Below are 13,066 nucleotides of genomic sequence, written 5' to 3'. Positions count from 1 at the left end.
CAGTTTTGGAGATGCTCTGATCCAGTCGTCTAGCCATCACAATCTGGCCCTTGTCAAACTCGCTCAAATCCTTACACTTGCTCATTTTTCCTGCTTCTAACACATCAACTTTGAGGACAAAATGTTCACTTGCTGCCTAATATATCCCACCCACTAACAGGTGCCATGATGAGGAGGTAATCAGTCTTATTCACATCATCTGCCAATACCCATAATGTTATACCTTATATATAATTTCTAATCATCTCATTATAAAAATATTAGATCAATTTGCCCATATTCTAGACATTTGCACTTGCTATGATAGTTTTATAGCATGATTAGTGTTCTAAAATTCACAGTATTGTATTGTGACATCATTTATCACAGTATAAATATTATGTCATCGTTTCCTTCAACTCTGGATTGAGACCATGGCTTTAAAAAAAACTTGCTGGAGCTGCTTTCATTTGCAAGCGTGTAAAAGCGCTATCCCTTCAACAGATCAGGTGAATCAATTAGTCTTATCTACCTGTGTCGTCTTGCTCATGAGATTCACCTTTTTAACCCGATCGTGAAAACGATTAACCTTCGGTGGTACAAAAGCATGAGCGATGCACCCATCAATGCCCTTTCTGTCTGTACTCAAGTCCTCGGGTCAATTTTCCTTCTGATCCTCCATATGTCTCCAACAAGCAGAGGAACAGCATATTAAAAAGAATATTTCAGCACTTCTCAAAGTAATCTTTATCTATCACAGTGTACATATGAATATAACAGATAAGAATTTCCCTTTTTTAAGCAAAAGATATTTAAACATATTTTAATAGTTTAAGGTTTTAGTAATCTAAGATGCTTAATCTTGTCCAGAAAATTTATCTGAAATACAATACTTTCATGAAGCCTTTAGTTAACTGTATTTGTTACTTAGGCTGTAAATGTGTATTTTTTAGAAGAGGAAGAATTTGTGCTTATGCATTACTAATGTCAAGTTTTCTAGAGTGCTCAGATAAGGTTGGAAGTATAATAAGGATAAGGAGGAAGTTAAATCCCACTGCATAAGAACAGCTTTTGTAATCTTATTGTTATTCGAAAGGGGTATAGTCTTCATATTGTATTTCTAACTATATTTTTTAACAGAATTGAACACATCCAAGTTTTGAATAAACAGGTCTCTTCTTTTTTCAGTAAAAGGAAACATTTTTCATGACAATCACATGTACACTACAGATGCAGTGGATTGGAGTATTTCTCTAATTCCTGTTTGGACAGTTCTGAACAGATTTTTATGCTAATGTAGAGCACATCTTTCTGCCCATATTAGTTGAAAACTCTTTATCAGTGGTGCTGGTCTCTCTGCACCACGTAACAACCTCATCAGGTGCGGCATCTGCTTCACTGGCTGGAAAGGCTGCAATCTCACACATCAGTGGAAGAAGAAAGGGAGAAAGAGAGAATGAGAGAGGCATCAGAAAACTGGGGCCATAAAGAGAATCTGAATTGGGATTCTTGTCACTACAATTACTTTCTGGGAGTAATTGCTTTTGGCAGCTTTCGGCTTGTGATCACAGCACAAACACACACACATACACACACACACACACACACACACACACATTAAAGCCTCCTCATGAACATGTGTGAGATCGTCAGTCAGCCAAATTCTGTCCATGAGAGAGCTTGACAGACGGTGATTTAACCTTTCAAGCATATTTTTGCTCATGCTGTGTGAGATCTTCACAAGTTTTCTTCCAAAGGCTTGTTAAGACAACACTTAGTTACAGTGCACAGTGAAAAGTTAGCTCGGTTAACGATGAAGGCCTGATGATAAACGATCCTGTCCTGAAACAACATAAAAAATGAGACAGAGGGTATCATTGTAAGGGTGATTCAAGTCCCAGTTCTATCACCTTTTTGTCCTGTGCTCTGTGTGTATACGCCTTACGCTAGGGAATACAGCTGCACATACCAGTCCCCTGTGTGTTGTGCTGTGTTGCTCTAATGAGTTGATGATATGTGCTGTCGACTGAGATACAGTTTAGACAAAAGCTACATAAAATATAAAGCAAGTGACATGAAGGTTTGGTCCTTTGAACACACACACACACACACACACTTGATTGTTCCACAGGGTAGCTGTTTTACTCTGCCAGTCACTCCCTGTGCTTGTTAAAGCCATTGCGCTTCAATGGCCACGAATCCAACGAACAAACAAACAAGAGATAAAAATGAATAAATGATTCAGCTTCTCTCTTTCTCTCTCTTTCTACCTTTTGTTGACAGCAGCCACCCACAAACTTCCGCTGTGCTTATGTAGCCTCAAAAATAGTGCTGTGGATGTGTCTGTCTTCAGGTCCCTTTTTTTTCCCTCAGGAAAATAGATGAATATATAGCAATGAAAATGTGCAGATTCTAGAGTTGATGACGTGACAGTGGTATGATTTAAGCACTTTTCTCTTTCATGTGATTTTCTGTTTAAGAGATAAATTTAACATTTCTTTATTCTGCTCCACTGAAATGATTTCCTGGCTACACCACTGGGTTGAAAGATTGCTTGTGTTCAGAAAAATATTAAAACTGAAGTTCTGCAAAAAAGATGGCAGCTTATTCTCTTGCTGTTTTTTGGCTGTAGAGTTAGTAGATTTGGCCCGAACCCTTTTGAATGCCCTCTCCTTCACAGTGATTAGAGTCACACTGAGAAGAACTTTGGTTTAGCCACTGGGCCACACTGGGCCTTACTTAGTGTCCTGGAGCTCTGACTCTGTGCATGCCAGTTAATCAGATGCTAATGAGACTGAATATATTTGGCTAATTAATCATAGCATGTATGTCACTGTGCATGTGGGGGTTCAGATGCCACAAGAAGGACATGATCTCTGATCTTCTGCCTACTGGAGCTCCTCCTTAGACCTTAGATCTGTGTTATCTGTGTAGTCACACAAAGCACTGTGTATTATTGTATCACAATACAATATGTTTTGGGAAAGCCTTTAAAGCCTTTATATGTTATAACTTGTAGTGCTTTAAAAACACAACCAGAATACTACTGAAAAACATAGCTAGCTGGCTAACTAAAGCTAACCCTGAGCCTAAACTAAGTCTGCTTAGACTACTGTAAAGTTGCAACTAATTTATTTTAACCATGGATCAACTTAGAAAAATAAGAAATGAAGGACATGTGTCCACCCAGTACTTGTTTTATTTGCCCATTTAAGGTTAAGTCACTGTGGCTAAATAGAGTAACAGTCTTCAGTTTGAACAAACACAAAAGGAAGAGCCATGTGCTGAAATCTGTTTATGATAAATAACTCTTAATTCACTTGTAATCCATTTATTTCTTTTGAATGCTAGTAAAAAAAAATGGTTTCATTCTGAATGGGATGCGATGCAGATATTCCAAAGATTTCCTGATGCACTCAGTGCATGATGGTCTCATTAACAGTGAGTTTTTCATCAGTGTGTCTTACAGGAATCTTACAGTATTGTGCCCTTAGAGCACAAATGCATTTGCATTCACATGTTATATCAGGTAGATAAACTGCACTGTGCATATGACCTTGCCTCTTACCATCATTACTGTTCCACAACCCACCCATCCTGTCCTATCTTCTAGTACCCCTTCTGTTTTTCCCTATTCACAGCTCGATTTTTTTTTAAATCTGCTCCTTTGGGTGTCTCATCAGGCAGTGTTACATAATGAGAGGAATCGTGTAGAAATTCCTTTTTGGAGAAGAAGTGCTGAACATGTAATTAACTATACACAGCTTACCTCCTGGGGAATAAGTTTCCCTCTCTCACTTTCTTTTTTCCCTTTCATTACTGTCTCATGCTAAAGGAATCATGCTTTAGGGTGCTGATATAATATCTGGAAAATACATTCTTTAATTTATTTGCCTTTGGCTAAACTTAAGAACTGGTGAGTTGTATTGCGTATCCAGCCATCACTTTAACCATGCAGTCAAACTCCTGGAGTGGTGTATTTTCATAGACGTTCCTCAGTGACAGAGGACATTAATTTAATTCAGTTTTATTTGTATAGTGCTTTTAACAATGGACATTGTCTCAAAGCAGCTTTACAGCTGAAAAGTCACATGAAAGGATAGTTTTGCTCATCTCTATTCACTTACTGTAGTTTGAGGATTTGAGTGAAGGGTGGCATGGTGGTGCAGCATGTAGCGTTCCTGAGCTCAGATTATTGCTTTTGTGGGGCTTTTGTGAATGGTTTTTCTAAAATCTCTGTGTGTTTCAGCTGGGTTCTTCGGTTCCCACTTACTGAAAACATGCTGGTAGATGATTAGGTGAATCTAAATTAACCCTGGGTGTGAATGTCTGTGTGCAATGAACTGGCATAGGAACAGTTGCTGCAGACAAATGAAGGTTGCTGAGGATGAATGAATGAAGATGATGACTTGAGTGAATAAATCCAAAAGAAAGCAGAGGAGTTAGTGTTAAATCTATAATGAACTCAGATGTTGAGTTTATTTATGAGTTGCTCAGGAGCTCCTGGTTACACAACTCCAACTGACTACATATGACTGTAGAAAGGACATTATTCATTATCACACTCTGCAGTGTCACCCAAATGAGGATGGGTTTCCTTTTTAGTCTGTTTCCTTTCAAGGTTTCTTCCTCTAAGGGAGATATTTTCTTGCCACAGTCGCCTCAGGCTTGCTCATTAGGGGTAAATACAAGTCAATGTAAATATAAATCTAATATTAATCTTGAACTATTTGTTCTATATTTGTTCTGTAAAGCTGCTTTGACACAATGTCTATTGTTAAAAGCGTTATACGAATAAAATTGAAATTGAAATAGAAATCTCTCATTTTGAAGATTCACCACATATTTAGATATCACATATAATTCTAAAGGTATCAAAAAACTGAGCAAGGGCAAGAGGTTTAACGCTGAACTAGATGTGACCCAGTCACTTGAAAACAGAAAAGCCATAATGCAGTCAAGTTAAATACCTGGCTGAGGTCGTGCTCTTGCTCACTGGCCTTGCAGTCTCTCCAACTGTTCTGGGATTTGAGCTAACAAACTTCCAGACATAATTACTGAACCTTAGCCACTGATCCATTGCTGTAATGAATACAGATATAATGAATTGCATGTGCACTTCTTTGCCTTTTTATAGTTCTGCAGATAAACAAGTAAATGATAAATGGACTGTTATTGTGATTACAATAATGCAGCCAGCTGTAGCGGCTCATCCTGTATCTCTGCACAAACGTCACCACACCTAACCCTCGCTTGCTGATATTACCTATGCAAATATCATCAATTTTTATTTGGGTCCTTCTCTCTCTCCCTCTCTCTGATCTCTCTCTCCCTCTCTTTCCCCCCCTCCCCCCCCTCTCTCTCTGTCTCTCTCTGATCTCTCCCTTCTTCGCTCTCTCTCTCTCTCTCTCTCTCTCCCTCTGCCAGCCACCACCAACTTGGACTCGGAGAGCAAGCGAACGGCCCACTTCCAATCGTCATGGCAACAGCATGTGAATGTGTTTGGCTCGTGGAGTAGGCCGGAGTGTGTGCAGGAGCTGCACCAAGAGGCTCAGCTCAACCTCCAGAGCCTGCTGCAAGGTAGGAACCTCCAGCCGCAGGGCGTGTGTGCAAGTTGTGTGTGTGTGTGTGTTTGTGAGTATGTGTGTGTATGTATGTGTGTGTGTGCTGATGTGTGCTTGTGTAAGGGGTTCAGAAGGATCTGTTTTTGATGGTCAATGACTTATGTTCAGATTACTGATATGCTAGATGTTAGATAATATTCAGTGAATATTGTTATTTGAAGTGTGTGTGGCTGTATCTTTTATGACTGCATGTATTTATTTTTATTGCAAATGTCTTGTGCGCGTGTGTGTGTGAGCAATACAGTGTTTGTATTGCTCCATGTTATTGCTGCGTCGTCTTTACATCCTGCCCATGTCCACCCCTTTTTTCCCCTCTTTTCCTTCTATATATCTATGATTCTCTGTATTTTGTTCTGGGAGAAAGATACAGTCACCTCTTGTCTGTTCGTTTCATTCTTATAATTGACTGAATGAATACATCGATGCAGATGCCTCCTGACGCTTCACAGAGTGTGTATGTGTTTGTATGCAGCTTGCATTTCCTTCTCAGGGGCTCTCCTTCCTCTGCTCTCTGTCAGTCTTTGCTTTTCACATATTAATGGATTAATGGTTAAGGATGAGCAGATGTTCGTCATGCTTTGTGAGTTTGTGTATGTGTGTGTGTGTGTGTGTGTGTGTGGTACAGTACTTGCCGAACACTGTGTTACACTGAAAGCACAGATTTTGCTTAAACAGCGAAGAGTGGGTGGTCAGCGTGTGTGTGTGTCTCATATTTTCATATCTAGACACATATGGTATAAAAGCTGGATCTTTAACTGTTGGTGAGTCATTAATGATTACAGTTTTCCTTTTATGAATGACAGTTTATCAGATGCTCAGTTTGATGTTCAGTCTGCTTATTTAGTTCAGGTTCAAGTTCCAGATTAGAGCATCATTGTATGACACACCAGTGCATGAATTAAAATGATTTGTACATTTAAAAGACACCTACCCAAACATAGTCTAATAATAATATCAGACATTAAAATCTGATATATTTATAGTTCATGTAAAATCGCATATCATGTTAGTGTGAGAACAGAAAAGTAAATATTACAAAAACGAATTCATATAATCGAGAAGCCGTGAACAAAATGCTTCTGCTGTGACTCAGTGGTTGTACTGCTCCGTAAGGAGTAGTGGCAGTTCATTTGAGGAGTTAAAAATACATGAAAAGGATGTTGCTTGATTTTTTTATTTTTTTAATGTTAACAACTAATTCTGTCTCTCGAAATTGATGTCATTTGAAATGATCGTGCATATTCCTACAGCACTGTCCTCCAACCTTCCAGTATGCAGCAACATAATAGTGATGGAAAGGTTTGTCTATGTTCGCTTTTGTTTGAATGAAAGTGCAACGTGAATGCACTTACTGTAGCTCCCTGATGAACCCGAACTGACGAGAGATCAAAGCCTCTTTGAACTTAGTGTTTAAGCGCCTGTTTGTCAGGTGTGGCCACAAAGATGCTCTCAAGCTCCTAACATGATGTTTGTGCTGATGCTACATCTAAATCTTTTGACATTTAAATGCTTTACAGTTGTTCGGCTTGCTATTGGTTAAAATGATCGAGGATCATTTAGAACATTTTTCCAAAAAATATGGGCATGCTTGTCCCCAATTTAGGACTCTTTTGAGTCTAAAAGTAATTCAGAAAATTCAAAACCTTTTAATAATTTATGATCATTTTTAATTAATAGTCATTTTGGCATTAATAAAAGCAGCTCTTGCACTGCAACCTGCAGAAATGTACTGAGCATCCATCCATTGCCTCATTATTTTCCATTAACAGCATGTCCTAATGTTTTTTTTATTCCTCTTAAACCACAGCTATTTTGTAACGGTTTAAAATGCTAAATATATATATATATATATATATATATATATATATATATATATATATATATATATATATATAATATATTATTAAATAGCTACAGTTATTCCCTCACCATCCTGTTACTGAGGAACCATATATCAGAAAGTCCTACTAAATGTTACTAAGTTCTGACACCCGGGACTCCTTCCAAACATGGTATATAAACATCTCTTTACAAAAGAGATGTTCTTTGTTAAATCACAGAAACATTTGAATCTGTTTATTATTAAGCTTATATTATGGAGAGCATCTGTTATACAAGTCACTGTTTAAGTGGTTACTAAATTAACTATGATGTATCAGAGCAAGTGCATTAATAAAATCTAAAATAATAATAATAATCAACTCTTTCTAACCAATCAAATTCAAGAATTCATTAGCTTTGTGTGTATTATGGATCTGTTAATTATAACAAGAGAAGCAATGTGATGTTACCTGAAGTGGCAACCTGCACTTGGATACTCTCATGTGTTTTGGATTTTTTTATAAATCAAACAGTAAATGATCTCTCCAGACTACATTTTGTCTGACAGGTCATGGTTGCCATGCCGTATAATGTGCTAACATTAATTATGTTAAGTGTATAATCTGGTTGAATGCAAATAATATTAAATACTGTCCTCTGATTAATTCACACATAGGCTGCTAAGAACTTGGGGTCGTCTTAATGGTCAGATTGGTTGAATGTGAATCCAGCCCAATGAGATGATAAAATTGTACACACTGTATACTGTAAGTCCTTGATGATACCTTTAGCTGTACTAGTAGATTTAGGAATACTGTGTACCTAGTTTTACCTAATACCTAGTATTTTTGCACTATAATTAAACCTGGTGCAGTTTAGTTTCATGGTGACTTTCTAGACTCTTGAATCCAAGTTATTCCTAAAGTAGTTCAATCATGTTTAGTTGTTTACTGTTTTTACTGGCAGCAAGCTCTTAGAAGGTGTTTTTTCGGTTGTGAGGATGAGAGGTTGTGGAGTTTAAAAAGCAATGCAAGACAGGATTGAAGTTTTGACAGCCCTCCACTGCTCAGCAACAGTAAATATGTAGTTCAGCAGCACAGATGAACTAGAAATACCTCACTGAGTGTTTGGGTTGTAAAATCAAACTAAATGCTCTCTCCACACTGCACATTATTCAAGTGTTTATCTTCCATTGTTTACTAGCTATCTTCTCATGGTTAGTTAAACTGTAGCTAAATCTAAATTAAAATCAACCACTAATTAAATTAGCACGATCTCTCTCTCTCTCTCTCTCTCTCTCTCTCACACACACACACAAACACACACACACACAAACAGACACACACACACAAGCTGACAAATTTGATCATTAGATGATGGAACTTTTGTATGCATGTTGTTTTCATGTAGGTGATACTTTCTGTTTATTATTTACTTTTTTTAGACTAATATTACAACATGAATTTCATTCATAAGTTTATCATCGAGACCACCAAAGTCAGTCAAACATTACTTTATCTGTAATAACTCCTGACCTTCCTCTAAGTCAAAGAATTTCCCTGAAACTGTAATAAAACTTTTTTTTGTTTTTTGAGTTGTTTATAAGTCTTATTTAGGAACTTCAAGTGTTTTCAAGTGGTAGGCTTGTTTAAATATGATTTCTAGTGTTTAGAGAAGATTTACATTTGTAACAGCTTCCTTGTGCAAAGTTTTTGTCTACAGCTTTCAGTAAATAATAAACATTTTTACTTATCATCAATGAAGAATGATGATAAATTAAGAATCTGAACCAGTTTCTTTTAGTGACTGGCATTGTGAGAAAACGATTACATGTATTATTTAGTTTGTATTTTTTCCTGATGAGGAGAAAATACATTTTTCCTTTCCATCCAAGGCACTTCACTCCCTTGCATAACACTGATCAACTGTGAATGTTCGATCCTGAATAGGACTGGAGAGAGAGAAAAAAAATAGAAACAAAACAGGCCCAACGAAATGGCCATAGACAAGAAAAGAGTCATTGTTTCTCTCCTCTGCTCCCATGCCTTCTGTGGATCCACAAGAAAAGGACTGACCCATATTTAATAAATGGCTGCTTTCCGGGGTGCATCTTGTTAGGCGAGTTGCTTTGAGGTTATTCGTGGCTGCTGTGGCTCTCAGCATGCATGAGTGGCTGGCTGCATTTCTGCACGACTCATCTGATTGGCTGAGAGGAACGGAGACGTTTGTGTCCTAGCAGTGTTCAGTGGCCGAAGGCAGGTCAGCATAAGAGGGGTGGGTGTGTCCACATTATCTTTACATACACACACAGAAAGACACACAGGTGCACAGACGAAGACACACAGTTCAGTGTCTTCTCTGTTAGATTCTCTTTCCCATCTCCTTTTGAAGTGGCTTGCGAGGTCTTCAAAGCCAAATCCTCACTTTCACAAAGCGGCCTGTATGAATTGGTGAGTTGCTGCTGTTTGGACCATGTTTTTGCTAAATATAGAAAAAATGCTGTTTAGATTGTGAATGTGGATCAGTAGGTTTACTATGCGCAACACAGTTTGTGTCAGTTTTAACTATTGTGAACAATGTTCAGAGTGATTAGGGTGTTTGGTGTCCATTTGAGATGGAATGTAAAGCGGGGGCAGGTGGCTGGTGCACTTATGGTCTTGTTAGACAGCTGTTTGTGCAGTTGTAAAATATTAGGTCCCATGCACATAAACACCTATTAATATCACTCTTGCTGTAATGGTGTCTTGGAAGTATCTTAGCTCTACAAGTTTCTGGTGTTCTTTATGACAGTGGGAACATTTTCGACATTTGTTCAATGTTAGGCCTTTATTAAAGTGATCAGCAACAATCAAGCAAATCAGTGATGTACTTTTTTAAAAACCATGTCTAAGTCATATCAGCTTTCCTCTGCACCTCTGGTATTCCTGTTTGAATGCATGCAGCAACAAGCTGATCAAGTCCTGAAGGTGACTGAGCCTACAGCTCCATAACTGTGAACTGAGATCCTGAGATAACAGCTACACCCTCTGGGGACACTAATCTTGTTGTAGGAATGAATAGTGCTCTTAATTCTTTTTCTAAACGTTTTTAGCTTTGGAACATGGCCAGCTATTTGCAGCACACTATAAGAAATGTGTTTGGGAGATACTTATCTTTATAGTGGTGTAGCACATGCATGTTTGCAGCCCTTGCAGTGTGTCTGTGTGTGTGTGTGTGTGTATGCGTTTGTCCCTAGAGTGGTGGGCTTTGGGCTGGGGGCTTTTGTTGACTCAAAAGGTATTCCATTGTCTCAAAGTACCCATCATTGCTAGGCAACCTAACTCTGAGATTGTGGCATCCCTTTTCTGCTTTAAGGGATCAAGTTCACTGCCCCAACACACACACACACACACACAGAAAACTGTGTTTTAGGAGAAAAAGAGAGGGAGGAAGGGAAAAGTTAGATTGAAGTGTGTGTGTGCATGCTGTGGCTGGGGGTAGTGCGTGTTTTAGGGTATCCAAATAACCACAGGGATAACGGGAATTTTCAAAGATTAGCTGAAATATTCATGAATATTTTTATGAACCTCAGGATGGGCTTGAAAGGGAGAAAAATATAGAGAAAAGTATATTGCATATTAAGTTGTTACTTGAAGCCTAACCGCTTCTTCATAAAAGAAAAGTGTGCATGTGCTAAGGCTAATGCTAGTCTGTTTGTGTGCAGACTTTGAGGAGCAGCTGTATGATAACAGGGTAACTGGGCAGACATTCCGGCACCCTTCCTCTCAGAGCTCAGAGGACACCTCCACCACGCTCAGCCGCTCGCCTTCATCACTCAACAAGAAAACAGAGTTTGTCTTCCTGGTAATTATCTACTTGTTTACTTTCAGATTAAAATTTGGTATATATAATTTGTGGAAAAGTTCATAGTTAACATGGGTAGGTGTATCCTCTAGGCCAAATTTCTCTATTCCAAACATGGATGTTGAGTGAGGTTCTCCAGATTCAGGCTTATGTTTCTGTGATAAACTTTTTTGTCTATAACTTCTTTTGAGCTTTAACAATCAGGTATAATCATTAATAATAAAAAGTCCCAGAGAGTCTGAGATAGAGCTTCCTGGTACATTTGATAACACTCCTTGATGATCAGCTATAAGACATAAATCAATACATAAACATATTTTGATTTTTTTTGCAAAGATTAAATCAAGAACCTATAGGTTTCCTGTAATGTCCCCCAAAATAAATGGACTCCCTTGAGCGAGGGTTTAAAAAGTGTACAAAAAGTGTATGCCAGTAATGATCTGTTACTTCCTTCATGAGAAATCAAATTCAGCTAATCCATTTTCCTATCTTTCTCCCTAGCCTGCAAATAAACAGGTGTGTGAGGATGAGACAACGTCATTAGGGATCCGGGCTCAGGACCCGGGTGCTTGTGGCTCAGACCGCTCTTTCCTGGGCTGGAATTCTTCAGTAGGGCCCCCAGTTGCTGAAAAACCTCGCTGGCACCTGAGTCGACATTCCTCTGCACACCTCGTACCTATCGATGTTACAGGTAACAAACACTTTACACATTCCGCTGTTGCACTTTGTTTTTATCATAAAGAGTCTGAGTCACAGTTTGCTTTTGTTTGTTATTAGCAATATTTAATAACTATCTGCCTTTTCTGTCAATTAAATTTGGTCATCAATTGGTCTTTGCTCCTCAGATAAATTAAAGGAGATATTCAAAATATGAAACATTTTAAAGTGTTTCTAGGCTCCTAGCTTGCTATTGTAGCTACACTGATGTCTGAACTGAGGTTCAGCCCAGGTCAGGCATTTTAGGATTTCCTACATGACATCATTTTCCTCATATTGTTTCCTTGGCCCATTTCCTATTTGTATGTTCATGTTCAACCTTAAATTGCCCAGCCTAAGTGATATAACTTGTATCACATACCAAATCATCTCAAATCATTTCCACTCATGGGTGCTGTGACATTTTTTATCCATGAGTACCTCCCACGTCTCTCAATACTGGCTTTTTATTTAGCAAAGCACTAGCACTACCTATTCTCTATTTTACTCTGTCTTTCCCTGTCTTCCTCTTCTCTCGTTGTCCCCCTTTTGCACTGTCCATTTCTATTCTCTGGACTCTGAGTAGAGTAGGCTAGGTCTGTAAACTATAAACTCTGGTAATGCCATGTTCAGGCCCTAATTCGCAAAGAGGTGCCATTCCACTCCCCATCCGCCTAAGAAAATGAACAGGTAGCTGTTGCCATGGCAACGCCCAGCTCTTCCCTCTTAGCATGGTGAGGAGGAATGGAAAAGCTGCTCAGAGTGAAAGAAAGGGATGGAGACAGTGACAGAGAGGGTGTTTGAGTGTAAAGGAGAAGGTGGGGGAACCCTTTTTTCCCCTCCTCTTTTTTTCATTTTCATGAATGGTGCAAACACACTTGTTAGGAGAGAGTGCTGCTTCATTGGACATTTCGTGAGAGAGAGGACAGATTGGGTTTGTGCAATGTAGCCATGGTGGCTCAGTGGTTAAGGCTTGGGCTATTGATTGGAAGCTTGTGGGTTCAAGTGCCAGCACTACTAAGCTGCCACTGTTGTGCCCTTGAGCAAAACCCTTAACCTTCAACTGCCCAGTTGAATCTGTCCCAGTTGTAAGTTGAATGGAT

The 13,066-nt window shown here is 38.7% G+C and overlaps 1 protein-coding gene across 5 annotated transcripts in view; it reads left to right on the top strand.

The window, feature by feature from the left end:
- nhsl2 (NHS-like 2) overlaps positions 1 to 13,066 on the top strand; it is a 69,546-nt gene that overhangs the window by 49,372 nt on the left and 7,108 nt on the right. For all 5 annotated transcript variants that reach the window (XM_058394168.1, XM_058394170.1, XM_058394171.1 and 2 more), the window contains exons 2-4: positions 5,407 to 5,559; positions 11,128 to 11,267; positions 11,769 to 11,958. In XM_058394168.1, the coding sequence (XP_058250151.1) occupies positions 5,407 to 5,559; positions 11,128 to 11,267; positions 11,769 to 11,958 (483 nt within the window). The remainder of the gene's footprint in view (positions 1 to 5,406; positions 5,560 to 11,127; positions 11,268 to 11,768; positions 11,959 to 13,066) is intronic.

Source organism: Hemibagrus wyckioides, linkage group LG07 (assembly GCF_019097595.1).
Source record: "Hemibagrus wyckioides isolate EC202008001 linkage group LG07, SWU_Hwy_1.0, whole genome shotgun sequence".
Lineage (NCBI taxonomy): Eukaryota > Metazoa > Chordata > Actinopteri > Siluriformes > Bagridae > Hemibagrus > Hemibagrus wyckioides.
The sequence above is the reverse complement of the archived record's forward strand: the minus strand, read 5'-3'. Positions and strand labels throughout refer to the sequence as shown.